Here is a 17,630-nt window from a genome sequence, read left to right as displayed (position 1 = left end):
CTCGTGGCCCCACTGTCTTCCAGAACCGTGACATATAGCCGTAGATAAAGTATTACGTAGTATATCGCGAGAAGGCTACTTTTAGTAAATATTAAGGGAAGTTAGGTAACGATATTATAGAGTAATATTAGTAGGAAGAGCTGGAGCTATAGGGTATTTAGAAAGATAGTTAAGGAAGACTATAGTATAAGAACCGAGCGTACGTAAGGCTAGGTAATAGGATAGTACTAGTAATAGAGATTTACATATTAAAGCTCGGAAGATATATAGGTATCGCTAAGACTATAGAAAAGATTAAGTAGTACTTTAACTGGCTAAGGATTAAGGACGACGTTAAGGAAACTATTTAGTTATACTATATATATAAGAGAACGAGGGTTACGAGGTATAAGCCCTATAGATTTCTGGAGTTACTGCCGGTAGTAAAACGGTTATAGAGTTTAGTTATAATAAACTTTATTATTAAATTACTAAAGTTTAAAGATACGATAACCGGCGTTAAGTATAATAGTATATTAACGGTAGTCGATAGGCTTACTAAATAGGTATACTTCCTACCTTATAAAGAAACCTAGTCGGTAAAATAATTAACGGATATAATACTACGATATATTATATTAATATATATATAGCTAAAGGAGTTTATTATAGACCGCGATATTAAGTTCGTATCGAAGTTCTAAAGAGCGTTAATAACGAGGCTAGGGATAGTAAGTAAGGCGTCTTCGGCCTACTACCTTTAAACGGACGGTTAAACGGAACGGCTTAACTAAATCGTAGAATAATACTTACGGAATTATATTAATTTCGAATAGGACGATTGGGTTAAACTATTATTTACGGTATAGTTAGTATATAATATATTACTAATTAAAACGATTAAAGTTATACCGTTTTTCGCGAACTTCGGTTACGAGGTAGACCTACGGTAAGGACCTACGGTTAAGGTACTTAGGGCTAGGGTTAAAGTAAATAAAATATATATATTTTACGGTAAACTTAAGTAAAAACTAAAGTTTATAAGGAAAAGGATACGGAAATACTATAATATTAAAAGGCTCGAGGGACCTTGCCTTAAAGGAGGAGATATAGTATTCCTTTCTATACGTAATTTACGTATTAAAAGATTTAGTAAAAAGCTAGATTATAAGAGAGTAGGCCCGTTTAAGGTTAAGAAAAAAATATCGGAAACGGTATTTAAACTAAAGCTACCCCGTACAATACGTTTACGGTTATATACTTTCCACATCTTACTTCTAGAGCCCGTATTATAGATAAGTAAGGCTAATATATAGGTAGTGGCGGAGGACGAAAAAGAAAAGTACGATATAGAAAAGATATTAAATTTACGGTTTAATAAAAGTAAATTAAAGTATTTAGTTAGTTAGTTAGAATATCCGACTATAAATAATTCGTGGGAACTATAGGCACACTTTAATTACCTAAATAAGTAAAAGGAATTCTATTAACGATACCCGGACCGGCTAAAACCTAAGTAAGTAAAAAGACCTAGCTCTAGCCTATAGCTAAATAACTATAAAATAAAGCTAGAAGAACTTCGATAGGAATCGAACCTGCGCCTCCGACATAATAATCGACGTACTATATACTATACTATAAGGTTAAAAGGTATAAAGGGGACTAAATATAAATAGTACTACGCGCCTTAATTACCTTAGGAAGGGGAAGGCGCGCTACTAACGGTATTTTACGCGGATAGGAAGGAAGGACCGGCCGTACTAAGATCGGTATTAAGGTTAGGAAATAGCTAGTTAAATAAGACGGGAGGCTAGGAGGAGGGGTCGGTACTAAAAGCAGTAGTAATAAGAGGATCGAGCGTAGGTATTACCTTGTTAATAATAGCGGTACTCCGCTCCGAGAGATATCGTTTTTATTAGCGAAGGCGGGATAAATATATAACGGCTTTTTACGCTTTACGCGTAACCTTTTCGGCTTTACGGTAGGCGTCTAGAAGTCGTTTCTCGGCAGCTAGCTCCTCTGAAGATAAACGACGATGCTCGGTAACCAGGTGCTCGACTAGATAAGGTTAGACGGAGTATCGAGAGAAAGACGGACTAACCGACTTATGGTAGTAAGAGTGCCCGATACGTTATAAGTAGGGCTTTAACGTATATACTTACCGTAACGGAAAAAACGTTTATAAAGGTAATAAGTTAAGTTATAAGCAATATAGAACGAATAAAGTATAACGATAAAACCTTTAAGGTTAATAAAAACGGCTAGGGCTAAGCGACGACGGTACTGCGGACTAACGTGCGGGGAAGGGGGTTGCGAGGACCTAGAAACTCTATGAAAGTTAGACATCGTAGTAATAGGGAAAAGAGGAGGATTTATAAGTAAATAAAAGTAGGCGATAGGCGGTTATTTTAGGCCTTAAGACGACGGGACGTTAACCTAAGAGGAGAGGTATTATATTATAGTTAAGCTAATAGGTAGGACGGACCGTATGCGGAGTATAAGACGTATAGATAATCGCTAGTAGGACTAATTAGGGCAAGGCTACGCGATTATAGGTAATAAACTAGGAAAATATAGTAATCGCGGCAATATAACTAATAGGGAGTTATAAAGGATTATAGCGATTATTACGATCATTAAGAATAAGCGGAATAATCACTATGATTAGGGCTTGGCACGAGGTCTATATATACGGAGGAACTGGCTATATAGATAGATAGTTCCGCAATATATAATTTAAACTTATATTTACGGTATCTAGTATTTACATTAAAATATCTTATTGTGCATTGTTTAGCTGCACCGAGCCACGATTATTCAGAAGTGCCTTCGACCAGTATCCCTTTCAGAGGTTCTGGATAGGGGTTCGTCACATTAGTGTATTTTACTGGGGCTTAGGGAGGCCTGTTAGTCGTTTTCCGTACGTAGGACTTTAGTAAAATCGGATAGTCTTAAATAGTATTTTTTCTACGCTTTCTATCGTAAGTAATAGTCGCTTATTAACTTTACGGCGTTTAACTTTAGTCCTGATTCTCTAGTAGTATAATAAAATATCTTATGTCGCTCGAAGTACTATTATTCTAGTCGTCTACGGAAATCGGGTCCTAAATACTCGTTAGCGAGTTCTTTTAATATTCCGTATTCTCTATAGGCATTATATAGGAAGTTCCTTCCTAGGTATTTCTTTAACTAAATAACTTTTTTATTAGCTTTCTTCTTAACCTTTACTTAGCTTTTTTATCGATATTAGTCTTTTGCCTTTACGTAGCGGTAACGGGCGTACTAAACGTATTTATAGTCCTCGAAATTTAAAGCGTCCTTATCCTAATATCCTATAGAGACTATATTTTCTATAATAAATATATATTTTCCTTCCGTTATTATAATATAATTCTAATCCTCCTCCGATCTTACCTTATATACTTATAGAATAAGGTCGTTATCTTATTTAAAAAGGAATACTTTATAGTAAACCTTAAATCGATAATAAACTTTATAGTTATCGTAAATATAATTAAATTATATAACTAAGTCGTATAGTCCGTAGTAGGGTATAATAAAAGGTACGTTATCTAAGTAAGGTTTTACTTTAGTATACTCGGTAAGGATATTTTCCCTATAAACTACTAGTCGTCTTAGTTTCTTAAAACACTTATCCTAGTCCTCGGCTATTACCTACTAGTCTATATTATTATTTATATCTTAAAGGGTAATAGGTTTATCCTCTAGCTTTAGTTCTAACTTTATATAGTCGTCGTCGGTAGAAACTCCGGTTTCTACGGTTCTTTTATATTTTCTTACCCACTCGGCTCTATCTAATAAATAATCGCTTTTTACTAATAAGTTTTCGTTTCTAATCGTTAATCGTAAAAGTTTTTTTAAAATTAGATTTATAAGCGGGGTTAGGGCGTAATCCATTATATTAACGAGTTATTCTTAAGTCGTTCCTATAGGTATATACGATATAAAGTTTCCTATCGCGGCGTTATTATCGGCCGGTAAAAGAGATCGTTGTCTTCGCGATATATTATTTTAACGACGCGGTCGGTATCTGCGAATTAAGCTAATTTAGCTTTAGGTACCGGTTTAAATTTCTTCGGTAAACGATATTCTTATATAAAATATCCTATCTTATCGTAATTAAAATATTTAATATTAAACTTATTTTTAGGTTTATTACTATACTTCCGTTATTAGCCTTTACCGTACTATATTACTCCGATATCTATAGGTCCTATATATATTCCCTATAAAGTACTTTTATATTCGTACTTCTTTTTAATATTAGCCTTAGGAACCTAAGGGTTATAATAAACTCTTTTATTTTCCATAAATCGCTTATAAAGTCGGTTATCGATAATAATAGTTTTATTAATATATTCGTCGAGGATAAGTATATATCGGTCTTCCTTAATAAGTTCGTCCTTAACCTTAGGCTTTAAGCCTTTATAAAATTTATTCTTTAGAGCGGTATCGGCCTAATTAACCCTAAATGCGTTTCGGCGAAAAAGTATTGCGTAAGTCGAGGCTAAGGTAGTTTATATAAACCGTTCGAGACGATCCTCGGCTGCCTTTTCTTTATCGGGTTCGCCGTATATCTTCTTAATTTCTTCCTCGAACTTAACTAATTCTATACCAAAGAGTTTTTGCGTAAAGGGTTCGCGTTTATCCTTCGTGTACTCGAAGTAGTTCCTAAGAATCCTATTAAATTATTATTTAGGGTTTTCTCTAAGGAAACTAGCGGTATATAGGAGTTATAATTCAGGGTCGGTAATACCGTATAAACGTAGGTTAGTTTTAATATATAATAACTAAAGCGGGAGCTCCTATTTACTTCTAGTAAAGACGGGAGGCTTACCGACTTTAGCGGCTATTTTAGGGGTATTATCGCGCGTTATACTTCGGACGGTAGTTTGCAGGCGCTTAACCTTATCCTTAAAATCCTAAAGATTATTTTTACTCTTAATAACCGTCTCTATATTAAGAAGTTTCTTAGCGAGGGCGTTAAGTTTATTTATAATATTATTAAAGTTATAATCTTTTTCGTCGGAAGCGGCGTTATTATTCTTAACGGGAAGGGTTATCTTTTCGACAGCAGGAGCATCTCTAAGAAAAACGTTATTATCTCTAGCGAGACGGTTATATCTAACGGAGGGATTGGGGGTAGCGGAAGCTATAGCGATTAGTGTTCGTTATATCTAAGCATAACGTTCGATCTTAGTTATATAAGTAACGTATTATAACCTATACCGGGAATAGATATAGACTATAAGGTAGTACGCTAAAGGTAAATATAATAGGATAATCGAAAGTTATAATAAGCGTCTTAAATATAGGTTTACTATTAATAATAGATTATTTTAATAAAGAGCTACTAAAAGTAGATTATAGATAAATAAACTTCAATTACTTATATAAGGAATTAGATTCCTCGATACGGGGAACGCCCGGCGCTCCCCCCTATTTATATTAAGCTATCTATATATATTTCTGAAGTATCTTTATACCTTACTTAGTGTGCCTTCAAAGCCAGAGAACCTCAATTATATTTATATATAGTAATAGCTTTAGTAGTAATAGTACTATATCTAGCTAAACTAATTACGTTAGTTTTAGCTTCCATAAGCTCCTATTTAGCTTAATTAACCAAAACCCTTTCCTATCTAACAAGTACCATCCAGTGGTTCCTGTACAGGGGTATTACGCTTAGGGCGTAATAACACGGTATTACGGTAAAATTACGGCGGTAAATTCGGAAGGAAAGGGCAAAAGCCTATTTAGTTTTATAATAATATTTCTATATACGGTTAAATATAATAAAGGTAAGGAGAAAAGGGGAGGAAAAACCTACGATATAATTAGTAGTGGAAGAAGATTAGGCCGTAGGGGTTTCGGCCTAAAGAGGGAGTATTATATTACGGTTTTGGAAGACAGTGGGGTTACGAGGGACTAATTAAAACTAAACCGCGCCGTCGAGCGGGGTTTACGGTCCAAATAAGCAATAGACTAATAAGATAAGGACCGGAGACCGCGGTGGGGCTTACGGTCCACGGTCCGGCATCGGCTAATTAAGAGCGGACCGAGGACCGTCTATAAGTTAACGGTCCACGGTCCACGGGTCTATATATATAAAGAAACTGGCCGGTATAGATAGACAGTTCCGCAATATATAATATAAGTTATAATCGTTAGTATTTAAACTATTGTGATAGAGACAAGCTATTATTGTATACTGTTTAGCTATACCGAACTAGGATTGTTCAGAAGTACCTTAACTAGTGTCCCTTTCAAAGGTTCTGGATAGGGGTTCGTCACACTTATACTCTATCCACTGTGGTATATTTTAGTCTATAAGGTTTAATTAATATACTGGTTCACCACACTTATTAGTGCCTTACAAGCCTATATTATAGTGATTCTCTTTTATATATTATAGGGCGCCGCCCTTGTAATCTACTTTCCTTTAGTGCTACGGCAACTATCGAATGCTGCAGTCAAAGTCTTCTTCGCTCTTAGTATACTACGCCGATAGCTATTTGAGCCTGTATTTACAGGCCTTAATAGCACCTATTTCAACATATACTAAGTTAGCTTATATAGTTCATTCCAGTACTGTAGGTTTTTCTTTTTATTTACTCTAGTTATTTTTAAGCCTAGTATTTTATACACCTTTTCTCTGGATTTCACATCATTATCTTATTATCTTTTGTCTCACTTTTTTAGCCAGTGAGTGCCCTACGTACGACATATTATATTCGACGTTAATACATTCAACAACACAACAAGATTTCTCTATCTCTCTAGGTCCTTGTGCGATACGTTGTGCCATTGACTCAGCCCATGCTTCAGCTCACGCTCACGCCAAGACACTTTTGACCTGTAAGGAGATGTTGGTCGAGTCTGAAACAAATACTTGTCAAATCAAGCAGCAACACGAGCTTCGCTCCATTGTATGGTACTTGTGCTTACCTTAGTGCTTCGGCCACATCAAGATAAAAATACTGATGTCTCTCCGTTGTTATTGATCTCGCACTCTCCAAAGACAAACCTCCAAAGTTGACTGTATCAGATCACCACCACGAGAAATCTTGCCGTCACTGCTAATCTCGTATTTGCCCGCATGTAAGCACACTCCGTCAAATACCACTACTTTCCATTGGACGCTTACACATTCCCAATAGTGCGTCGGCCCAAGACGATGCTACCACAACCAACAGCGCGGGGACTGGCGTTACTACTGTATACTCAGTCCCCCCAGAGCCTGTCACGCTGGTTCCCACGACAGGCTGTCCAACTGTCACTGTGACCGGCGAGCTTTGCGCAACTTGCCCAATCCTCGCTTGCATCATGGTCTCTACCCTCACTCAGTCTTGTGACTGTCGCATGAGCATCCCGACCGTCACTGCCAACTTCCCTTGTGAAGACAACTGCAAAGGACTTCACTGCACGACATCGTACAACATCGTCACTCCTTCAACGTGCGCCACTATCAATCCACCCGTTCCCATTTCCTCGGGAAATGCCACAACCACCACGTCGATCAGCACCTCGGTCGTCCCAGGGGCTGCTGGGTTGGTCAGGGCTCCAAGTATCTTCGCTTGACTGTGAGCAGTTAGTTTAGTTTGAGATGTCTGTGGAACGAAAGATGTGTGTTATCGATGGGGGTTGGTTAATGATGATAGTAAATGACGGGCATAACGATATATATCCTATCTCTGCTCTCTGTCAGCATACCAATCGGCGAATCGATAGTCACAATACCACTGAGTGATTTTGTCTCATGTTTATGCCATCGGATCTCCCGTCTACTCCGAGCACATCGCTTAACAAGGCAACATGTATCCACGTTCGGATGATGGACCCGGAGACTTTAGCCTATACCCGGATGCCATGAGAACCAAATAGCGATTAAGCTTCTGGCATACAGCAGATATATGAGCCTGGAATTCTTGATTGCCGCTTGCAGCTCAGTTGTCACTCCCTCGCAGCTTCCCCTTGCAGCCACCTCGGCCCTTGCAACTCACATTTCAGTAGGTACGTAAGCTTTCGACGAGGAGGAGTGAATTCATGAGAGACCTGACAGTTTTTGGCAAGAGTCGATGCTGCACACTGTTGTGAATGGCATCCCAGCCTGATATATCTTAACCCCTGCATGCTGGAGCATCACCTGCCGGCCGATACAAGGACCCCAGAAGCATATTTAAACTTTTGCTAAGCCAACCACTCGGAGAACTGCAATTACCAACCCGGCAATCTCTGCAGACGACGACCATGTATTGTTTTCAGCCGCCCCCGGCTACCGAAACATCTGCATCGTTGTGGTGAGAAATGGTTACATCCCCGGTGAAAGAAACCCCACACTCGTAAGACAATGATGAACAGCCGGACTTGAAGCCGAATAAGATCGCCGCGGGTAAAGCCATCAAGAGTCTGGACCGTTTACGGCATTCTCAATCAGCGACGCCACGGCAGGAATGTAAAGTATATATCTCGAGTCATGAACAGTGGACCGTGTCCATATCTCCCTCCCTTCCCCCCTCTCTTGCCATCGTTCCTTCAACTCCTCTCGCAAACATCGCCATTATCAGCGTGAAAAATGGGTCTTTTACAACTGGCAGCAACCGTGTTGGCTCTGGGCAGCAGTGTCCAGGCTGCCCCAGCGCACGAGATTGCTCCCCGTCAAGCGAGCGTCAAATACTGCGATCCTGTTTCCACCATCTGCTATTCCGAGTGGATTTCGCCAGAGAGAATTGCGTTCCGCACTGCCATTCCCGAGAATGCCACTGCCACGGCCGACTTTGATGTTCTAGTCCAGCTTCAAGCACCCAAATCTGTTGGGTGGGCTGGTATCGCGTGGGGCGGCACCATGGTCAACAACCCCTTGACTGTTGCATGGGCCAATGCTGCGACCGTTGTCGTTTCTTCCCGCCGTGCTACGTATGATTCTTCTTGTCACAAACATATCAAGCAGCAGGCTGACACGAGAACAGAGCAAGAACCTACCCACAGCCATGGACTGGCGCCACTTATACGGTTCTCGGCGGCACCGTTGCCAATAGCACCCACTGGACTGTCAACTTCCTTGCCAAGGGCGTCTCGAACCTGGGGACATCCAGACTCAACCCCTCCAGCACGACTGCCAGCATTGCTTATGCTCAGTCCAACCAGGGTCCGTCAAGCCCATCTGACCCAGCCAGCCGCTTTGGAATCCATAACACGCGTGGAAAGTTCTCGCACAACCTCGCTCTGGGCAAGATTAGCAACTTTCGTGCTGCGGTAGCTCAGTTGGCCTCCGAGGCATAAGTGCAGGAAACGGACTTATAGTCGAGGGCGGAATTATGTCACAAAGGAACGAGGCACGGAAAAGAAACGAGGCGGGGGGGAAACGAGGCAGCAAAGAAAACGAGAAAGTGCCCTATATGCACTAGCTACGACGAGAAATTCAAAAGAATTGAATTATATTGAACGGTGCTCAGCTTCCCCCTTATTGGACCAACACGGCACGGTGACTATTGTACTTCATAGAAGGAAAAAACAAAAGACCTCCACCCCACAGATATGTTCCACCACAACATGGAAATTTTTTCTACCGAGGTTCCTCTCCACCGACTCAACATAAAGGTACGACTGTCTCCTCCATCCTTGATGACAAATACTCCTTGTATCCTCAGACAAATTCCCCAGTGTTTTCCTCCGCCCTGCAACAGCGATCCCGCTAGACGGTTCGTCAAATTCGGATCTTGTCTGCCGAGGGGCAAATAAACAACTTTGAGTGTTCTCCAAATTGGGGATTCATATGAGCCCTCGGCCTTGATTGGACAATGGAGTCAAAGCGCGTGGCATTAGGCAAAAGCAAGGGGTCCGGCATATAGCACCTCGCAACGTGATGATTTCCGTCTACCGCTTTTGCTTATATGACCGTGGTGGAGATGAAGAACAGTCTCTCCATTGAAGATCATGGATAACGTCCTGGTGCTATAAAAGCAGGCGCCATCCTCACATTTCCAACTGGCCACCAGTCAAGAACATACCATCACAAACACAAAACATGCATTTCTCCACCGTCTCCTCTGCTCTTGGCCTGGCCTCCCTAGTCTCCGCCCACGGTGTTGTCCTGAAGCCAGCTTCTCGCAAGCCAGGTGATGCCACAACCGAGGCGTGCGGCCGTGCCATGGTCAACTTTTACAAGCAAGATGAGACGTCTTATCCCGAGGCTTTCTTGAGATCCAACCCATTGCCCGACCGCAACAAGTGCAACCTGTTCCTCTGCAAGGGATACCAGTTCGCCGACAACGCTGCCAATGTCCAGTCGTACAAACCCGGCGACTCTGTCGAGTATGAGGTGTACATCAGGATTCCTCACTCTGGCTACGCCAATGTCTCCATTGTCGACACCACGACCAACAAAGTGTTGGGTTCCCCGCTGGTGAGTTGGGCGAGTGGGTATGCGGCCAGCAGCAAGCCACCAGCGGACCAGACCAAGTTCAGCGTCAAAATCCCGGAGCTTGGTGCGCAGTGTGCGACTGCAGGTGTTTGTGTAAGTTCAATTTCTTTTTCAAGGGGGCGGCAAAAGACTAATCATGAAATAGGTCCTCCAGTGGCATTGGTTTGGTGCTGGACAGACATATCAGAGTTGCACCGACTTTACGGTTGCCGCTCCTGTTGCTCCCGCTGAGCCGGCTCCGGAACATGGACACGGCCACCGAATTCGAGGACAGTCTCGCTGGTAGAATCTCGCAAAGATCGGACGATGTGAATAGCTAAATATTGTTAGGAGAGGAGTGTACCGAGAAAATATTCTGTTAATCCAAGCAGCCAGAAATGTTGGTCCGGTGACGGTGAAATGTTTGTCCACGTGTGAGTTGTTCAATGAGAGCTATCCAAATGCAGACTAGCCAAAGCTGGGGAAATTGTAAGGTCACGGTGGAGCCTGCGGGTGTGGCCCGTTCTGGAATGTGGCTGAAGAGGGATCTGGGGAAGCCTGTCATATAACCCTAACCCAGCAAGACGGTCCCCCAGGACAATGTTGGACAAACAGGACGGGGAGACGCATGAACGGTAGCGTCAACGGGCTTTCACAATGGGATCAATGCATAAAGGCTGTTGCAATTGTCTCCAAGATGCATTTTCAGATTGGATCCGGCCACAGGAACCTCATGGGCGCTGTCTCAACTGACCACCATGGAGGGCAGCAGGATGCAGAAGAGCAAGGAAATGCATGATATCCGACCGGTTTCTTGGCTGGCAACCGCCGATGGAAGTGCCAGGCCAGAAACAACCAGCTGCAGGACAGCTGCGCCTGCCATCTGCGTCCGTGGACGTCGAATTTGAAGGAGCGAGAGATCTCACGTCTCACAAGCCTGGACGCTCTCGACAGATGATTGGCCATACCCCGCCCTTCCACCGTCACCCCTTCCCATTCGTGCCATTCTCCCGCCCCCCCTTTCGTCTCCCTCTCTTCTGGTTCCCCCAATTTCTTCCGCTTCCATTCCCAACGTGTGCCTCTTCTTCCTCTTCCCTTCCAGCTTCTGGCACGCATCCATCCATTGGCACCATCAATTGCCAGCTGCACCGCCCTCCTTTATTTCTCCGTCTCGTCAAAATGAACGCCTCTAGCAAGCTGGCTGGTGCCGTTGCCCGCATGAGTGCGAAGCCTGCGATGGCCCAGAGTATGTTGGACCGGCCATTAATTCTCGCACCTCCTCCTTGGTGACGTGTTGCTAACGAGAGCTTCTTTCCCTCGTCCTCCAGCTTCTCGTCTCCCGAGCTCCATCCTCCGCTCGACGTCCATTGCCGGCCGTCACGGTCTCCTCCTCAGCCAGGGCCGCAATGCCTTCGCCCCTGTCATGATGCGCTCTGCCACCCAGTCTCGCGGTGTTGTCGCCGAGACTGCCACGGCCGCCATCCTCGCTGCTGGCAAGATGCAAGGTGCTGGTCTCGCCACCATTGGTCTGTCTGGTGCTGGTGTCGGCATTGGCACAGTCTTTGCCGCCCTCATCAATGGCACCGCCCGCAACCCGGCTCTCAGGTGTAAGCATGCTCTGCCCTTCACGTCTGCCCAATTGATTGTGCTGACCAGTGGCTGTCCCCGTCACAGCCCAGCTCTTCTCGTACGCCATTTTGGGTTTCGCCTTCGCCGAAGCCACTGGCCTCTTCGCCCTGATGGTTGCCTTTTTGCTTCTCTTCGCCTACTAGACATGTCGTCCGGGGTGCTCAAGTCGGTATTTCTGACTGTCCGAAACTGGTGGTGGAGGTTATGTACATCATGGACCCTGGTCGTGTGTCATGCCACGAGGAGAAGGTAGCTAGACGGGACATTGTACAACAATGGCTGCGCTGTGTTTAGTAGAATATAAACTGTGTTTGGTTCTCTTCATTCGACCTTCGACTTGCCTTGGATCTGCCGTCTCCCTCATCGCCCATCCAACACCTGGCCTTCAGAGCGCCCAACAGTTACCCCACCATTGCTTCAATCGTCCCGGCAAGATACCATGCAGAAACAAATCACCATACTCTCGCCCACATACTTTTCCGCTCTCCCGGCCTCCATGTGTCCCCAATCACTTACAGAACACCAGTACCAATGTTGACATGTCGTTGAAAAAATAGGGTCTTATAGTGGAGTCGGTGGGGCGAAGAGGACACAAGACTCAGACTACGTTAGTTTAAGGCCCACTTAGTCTGACGGGACCCCATCCTGGAGGTACCGATATCGTGAGATGGACAAGGATCAGATAAGATGCAAATTGCAGATGGGAAAAGAGAAAGGGAGGGGGGCGCCGGTGGTACAAAAGTTGTGTGTCAAGATTCGTCACGCAATCGATACAGTCTACCTGATGTCAACGGTGCAGGACTTTCTTCTGCAGGAAATCACACTTTTATCTCAAAGTGGGGCAAAGCCAGGTGAAAGACAATCGTATTCCTCAGAGGCGGCATGTTGATCATTGCTATTGTCAATCTTGTGGTTGGGTTGTTGAGCTTTGAGCTTTGTTTTGATTAATAAAGCCTTTACCATCAGCTGCAGCGAGGGATTAATTGGCAGCAGCCGCTCGTCAGCACCAATACTGTCAGAACGACCCAGTCCTGAGCATCAAACCCGCTCGATGCAGTACTTTCACTATAAGCTTTGACTTTTCAGGACCAGTTGAAGAAAACAAAGTCCAAAGCCTCTAAAATGTCGCACTCTTTGTGGTGGAGATGTGCACCTCAAAACTTGGCCCACCATCAGCCAATCCGGCTTCTGCGCTTGCAAAAACCCTGTGCGGGGTGAAAATAAGATTTGCTCTCCTCTGCAATCCCCAAGGTCAAGAACCATGGTGTCTCACAACAGGTGTGTCAACTTGGCTGTGTCTTGAAATCACAATAGCTAATCTCATCAATCAGAACCTTCCCGCACGTTCGGGCATGCATTTTTGACCTCGACGGTCTCCTCCTAAACACCGAAGATATCTACAGCTTCTGCGCCAACACTGTTCTCGCACGCTATTCCCGCCCCCCGATCCCATGGTGTCTCAAAGCACAGCTGATGGGCGTGCCTGGATCTAGCAACGGAGAAGCGTTTCATCAATGGGCCCAGCTTCCCATATCCCGTGAGCAGTACAAGGCAGAACAGCAGATTGAGCAGAACAAGATGTTTCCGATGTGTGAAGCCCTCCCGGGTGCCAAACAGCTTCTGGAACAGCTCTCCCAGGCAATGACAGAAGCGGACGGGAGAAAAGTCAGAATCGCACTGGCTTCAAGTAGTGTCACCTCCAACCTCAAGCTCAAGACATCCCGACCTGACATTAATGAGATGATACGATTGATATCAGAGAAGCACAGGATTTTATCTGATCATAGCCGGATGAAGGGCAAGAAAGGAAAGCCGGCTCCCGACATTTTTCTGACAGCGCTGCAAGTGATCAACGAACAGTTAGATCCCAGCGAAGATGAGATTAGACGGGAGGAGTGTTTGGTATTCGAGGACAGCGTGCCAGGGGTGGAGGCTGCACGCAGAGCCGGGATGAGGGTTGTGTGGGTACCACATCCAGAGCTGTACCAGCACTGGGCGGCAAGAGAAAGTGAGGTACTGGCAGGAACGACTGGTCTGGTCAAACTAGATGGTTTGGACCAGACAGCCTCACCAGGGAAGACGAATGATGGGTGGGGTGAGAAGCTCGGAAGCCTGGAGGAATTCGAGTACAGAAAGTACGGGATTACACGGCACTCTGGAGATGTGGTGGGAAGCAGAATTTAGATAACAAACAAGAAGGATGGTCGGTGAAGCGGCTGAGCCTCACGTGCCTATCATGCATGTCATGTTCATGTTGATGAAAGGGCGAGAGGTGGGTCATCCAACCAAACCCCTGTCCCTTACGTCCGTATAACACTCCATAATCCGCTGCGCAGTTCAACAGTAGGTAACTTCCTCGTCTTGCTTTCACAATGGCTTCGACTGCCTTCCCCAAGCTCGCCAGAAAGGCAATACTGAGTGACGGTACAACCTATGGTTACATTCACGTCCTTGCTACTGGCAGCAAACCCACATTTCTCCTGCTCCATGGCGCACCAAGCTCCAGTTATATTTGGCATCACCAAGTCGAGCTATTGCCCAAGGCTGGCTTTGGTATTTTGGTACCGGACCTTCTCGGCTATGGCGACACGGACAAACCGGAATCCTACGAGCCATATCAGATGAAGTGTCTTGTTCCCCAAGTCCATGAACTTGTGACCAAGGTTCTCGACACCCCAAAGGTCATTGGAGTCGGGCATGACTTTGGTGCCGGACTTCTTTCACACCTTTACGTGCACCACAAAGAGCTCTTCAGTCAACTGGTGTTCATAGCAACTGGCTTCATGTTTTTGGACTCGCCGTTTGATCCTGGTATGTCTCCTCGAGGTCAAACTTGGATTCAAACCCTGCTGACAAGACGCAATGTGAACAGACTCCGTGATACAAATGTCCAAAGAGATTCTAGGATACAGCACTTCTGGCTACGTCAAGGTCTTTATATCCCCGGATGGCGCAACCCTGGTTGAGAAGAATGACAGGCGCGTCGATTCGCTTTTCTATGCCCAGGACCCCAAAGTGTGGATTGAATACTTTGGGGAACCGGGAGGCTTTACCAAGTTCCTAGAGTCCGACATCGAGATTCCTGTTGCCCACTGGATTTCGCCCGCCGAACTGGAGATGCACAACAGAATCTTGAGGGCAGGAGGATACACTGGTCCTTTCAATTGGTACAAGGCTGCTGTGTTTTGTGGACCAGCCAAAGAGGATCAGGACTTGCCAGCGGAGGAGAAAATGATCAATATTCCTACTCTCTTCATCGCCACCCTCAAGGACTACGCAGTGATCACTGATATGCACATCCAAAATCTTCGTGGGCTGGCAAAAGATTTGAGGGTTGAGAAGCTCGACGTTGGACACTGGGCCATGCTCGAGGGAAAAGAAAGGGTTGAGGCTCTTCTTGAGGAGGTTGGTAATGCTCAGATCAGAGAGTTGTGATATGACTGGGACTTTGTATTTCCATTTTGACTCCTACTCTCGATATCAATCCATCTGATCACTTCTCGATGCCCAAGATGTTCCGCTCGTAGATGGTAGATGTCTTTCCCGTATTGAGGTTCTCAATCTGTCACCTTGTCAACAGTGTGTTTGGAGGGATATGAAATACCAACGAACCTCGTATCTGGGCATCTCAGCGCTGGCGTTGACGTGCCGACCAGCCTGTTTACCGGGCTCAGTCAAGACATCCTTGATCTTTCCCACCGACTCGGACGTGTTGCTGTCTGGACCGCCCACCGGCTTGTAACGAACCGTGTCGCCTGGGGAGAAGCTTGTGGAGGATTTGATTGGCATCTTGGTGCTTTCTTGAGGTGATTGTCCACACACTCCGCAGGGGAGGAGAAGAAACACGGTGATATATCTGCAAAGTGGACTCCCAGGACTGAATCAGAGTGACGGCATCTCGCATTGGAATTGTCAGTATCGCGTCACTGTGGACCTGCCCCATGCCATAAAGCATTGACGTTCAACGCGGTTCTAGCAGCCAAGACGAGGTTTTCAGTTTGTCTGTCCAAGATATCTTTCTGAGATATCTTGAAACCTCACAGTCTACCGATAGACGCTGAATGAGCTACCAGAGAACAGCACAAACCTCTTCGGCTGTACAGGATTCTGTGCAAGAGGATTGGAAGCAAGCTATTCCAGGGCAATCCCAGCAAGATTGGGCTAGCTGGAGAGAAAAAGAAGTCGTGATGCATCAGCCGTGAATCGAACACGGGGCCCATCGATGGCAACGATGGATTTTACCACTAAACCACTGATGCTGGAAACTGTGGATGATGAAATCGCAATGGATTTGGCAATCTTGACGCTGCAGCTCAGTTGGGTGCTTCCCTTTCACCAGAACAGCAAGCTTCGAAGCTGCCCAATGATAGCATCCCACGATGGTGCAACTGATGCGCAAAAGACGCAACACAGTGGGGGGCAGCATCAGCAGTATAAAGCCACAAGTGAACTCCCCCGCATTCCCCGCAATGTCCTCCCCTTTGAACATTTCAAAAGTTCAACAAGCTGTTTGCAGAGGGACAACGAGCAGAAAATTGGGAATATATACATAACCCTTGGTCCATTTCCAACTCCAGCAAGGCTGCAAGAATAGAATTAAATAGCCAGGAGTCAGGGGCACCAAAATGTCCCCAGCCAGGCCCCAAATCTTTCTTGTCCGGCATGCCGAGTCGGTTCACAATGTCACCAAAGACTTCAACATTCGCGACCCCGGGTTAACCCAAGTTGGCCATGAGCAGGCTGCCGCCTTGGAGGCATCCTTCCCCGACTTGTCCTCTGTTGCTGTTGTCATTACCTCCCCTCTGACAAGAGCAATCGAGACGACACTCGACGCCTTTGGCTCGATTCTCCCCGGCGGCAACAACCTGATACTGGACCCCTACCTCCAAGAGCGAAGCGACTTGCCCTGCGACACTGGCTCTCCCATCTCGGTGCTCAAAGAGAGATTCCCTTCATTTCCCGATGGTGTCTGGTCCAGTTTGGCTGGAAACGCTTCGGAACTCGATGGTGACGACTGGCTGGAAAAGAAGGGCGATTATGCAGCGGACGATGAGAGCGTAACCAAAAGGGCGGAGAAGGTCAGGAAGATTTTGTGGAATGTTGCCCAGAACATTCAGCAGGCGCAGAAGGAGGAGGACAAGAAGGCCGCCGAAGAAAGGGAGGACTTGAAAACGAGCATCGTGGTGGTTACACATGGGGTTTTTATGAAGTTTTTGACAGAGGACGAGACAATCGATTTGCCAAAGGCTGGATGGAAGGATTACTATGTGGAAGAAGCCGACAAGTTTGATGGAAAGGGCAAGAGAATTGTTCTTGCGCCTGTTCCCCTTGCCGAAGATCCCTGATCACTCCTTGAATTAGCTGAGCTCCAACATTGATGTGGGCATCTAAATGTTGTCGAGCCTGTAAAACGATCACCGCCTTGTAGACAGGGGTTCTACATCAGACAATAGCAGAAAGCTTTGCAGAAAACATGCAAGCCCTTCTACATGCCTCGCCGTAACAAGAGTTGTTTACAACAAAGAATCCACCCCATCTAACTAGTAACACCACCCGAACCCCTGAACCTCTGAACCCCTGAACTGCTACCCAATCCGAC

At 45.2% G+C, this 17,630-nt stretch overlaps 8 protein-coding genes and 1 non-coding gene across 9 annotated transcripts; 7 read left to right on the top strand and 2 right to left on the bottom strand.

The window, feature by feature from the left end:
- Nucleotides 1-6,828: 6,828 nt before the first annotated feature.
- On the top strand, nucleotides 6,829-7,581 carry QC764_700005 (uncharacterized protein; the record flags this gene model as incomplete). Its single annotated transcript, XM_062949664.1, has 3 exons — nucleotides 6,829-6,929; nucleotides 7,049-7,101; nucleotides 7,161-7,581. The coding sequence occupies exons 1-3, from the start codon at nucleotides 6,867-6,869 to the stop codon at nucleotides 7,579-7,581; spliced, it is 537 nt and encodes a 178-aa protein (XP_062797010.1). The 5' UTR covers nucleotides 6,829-6,866.
- A 994-nt stretch (nucleotides 7,582-8,575) lies between these two features.
- On the top strand, nucleotides 8,576-9,282 carry QC764_700010 (uncharacterized protein; the record flags this gene model as incomplete). The annotated part of the gene is made up of 2 exons (XM_062949665.1): nucleotides 8,576-8,916; nucleotides 8,970-9,282. The coding sequence occupies 2 exons, from the start codon at nucleotides 8,576-8,578 to the stop codon at nucleotides 9,280-9,282; spliced, it is 654 nt and encodes a 217-aa protein (XP_062797009.1).
- Nucleotides 9,283-10,027: 745 nt separating this feature from the next.
- QC764_700015 (uncharacterized protein) lies at nucleotides 10,028-10,788 on the top strand (the record flags this gene model as incomplete). The annotated part of the gene is made up of 2 exons (XM_062949666.1): nucleotides 10,028-10,516; nucleotides 10,569-10,788. 2 exons carry the CDS (start codon nucleotides 10,028-10,030, stop codon nucleotides 10,707-10,709), a joined length of 630 nt encoding a protein of 209 aa, XP_062797008.1. The 3' UTR covers nucleotides 10,710-10,788.
- A 637-nt stretch (nucleotides 10,789-11,425) lies between these two features.
- atp9 (ATP synthetase subunit 9) lies at nucleotides 11,426-12,174 on the top strand (the record flags this gene model as incomplete). Its single annotated transcript, XM_062949667.1, has 3 exons — nucleotides 11,426-11,648; nucleotides 11,731-12,009; nucleotides 12,077-12,174. The coding sequence occupies exons 1-3, from the start codon at nucleotides 11,582-11,584 to the stop codon at nucleotides 12,172-12,174; spliced, it is 444 nt and encodes a 147-aa protein (XP_062797007.1). The 5' UTR covers nucleotides 11,426-11,581.
- A 1,118-nt stretch (nucleotides 12,175-13,292) lies between these two features.
- Nucleotides 13,293-14,215, top strand: QC764_700030 (uncharacterized protein; the record flags this gene model as incomplete). Its single annotated transcript, XM_062949668.1, has 2 exons — nucleotides 13,293-13,309; nucleotides 13,363-14,215. The coding sequence occupies 2 exons, from the start codon at nucleotides 13,293-13,295 to the stop codon at nucleotides 14,213-14,215; spliced, it is 870 nt and encodes a 289-aa protein (XP_062797006.1).
- A 188-nt stretch (nucleotides 14,216-14,403) lies between these two features.
- On the top strand, nucleotides 14,404-15,592 carry QC764_700040 (uncharacterized protein; the record flags this gene model as incomplete). Its single annotated transcript, XM_062949669.1, has 2 exons — nucleotides 14,404-14,842; nucleotides 14,904-15,592. 2 exons carry the CDS (start codon nucleotides 14,404-14,406, stop codon nucleotides 15,464-15,466), a joined length of 1,002 nt encoding a protein of 333 aa, XP_062797005.1. The 3' UTR covers nucleotides 15,467-15,592.
- Nucleotides 15,503-16,290, bottom strand: QC764_700050 (uncharacterized protein). Its single transcript, XM_062949670.1, has 2 exons — nucleotides 15,644-16,290; nucleotides 15,503-15,593 (listed from the first exon to the last, which is right to left on the bottom strand). The coding sequence occupies exons 1-2, from the start codon at nucleotides 15,818-15,820 to the stop codon at nucleotides 15,525-15,527; spliced, it is 246 nt and encodes an 81-aa protein (XP_062797004.1). The 5' UTR covers nucleotides 15,821-16,290; the 3' UTR covers nucleotides 15,503-15,524.
- QC764_0108960 lies at nucleotides 16,220-16,290 on the bottom strand. Its single transcript has one exon. It is a non-coding gene; the product is annotated as a tRNA-Gly (tRNA).
- Nucleotides 16,291-16,656: 366 nt separating this feature from the next.
- QC764_700060 (uncharacterized protein) lies at nucleotides 16,657-17,612 on the top strand (the record flags this gene model as incomplete). The annotated part of the gene is made up of 3 exons (XM_062949671.1): nucleotides 16,657-17,340; nucleotides 17,434-17,463; nucleotides 17,556-17,612. 3 exons carry the CDS (start codon nucleotides 16,657-16,659, stop codon nucleotides 17,610-17,612), a joined length of 771 nt encoding a protein of 256 aa, XP_062797003.1.
- Nucleotides 17,613-17,630: the final 18 nt, after the last annotated feature.

The sequence above is a fragment of the Podospora pseudoanserina genome (genome assembly GCF_035222485.1).
Source record: "Podospora pseudoanserina strain CBS 124.78 chromosome 7 map unlocalized CBS124.78p_7, whole genome shotgun sequence".
Lineage (NCBI taxonomy): Eukaryota > Fungi > Ascomycota > Sordariomycetes > Sordariales > Podosporaceae > Podospora > Podospora pseudoanserina.
Note: the sequence above shows the minus strand (reverse complement) of the source record. Positions and strands in the feature narration are given on the sequence as shown.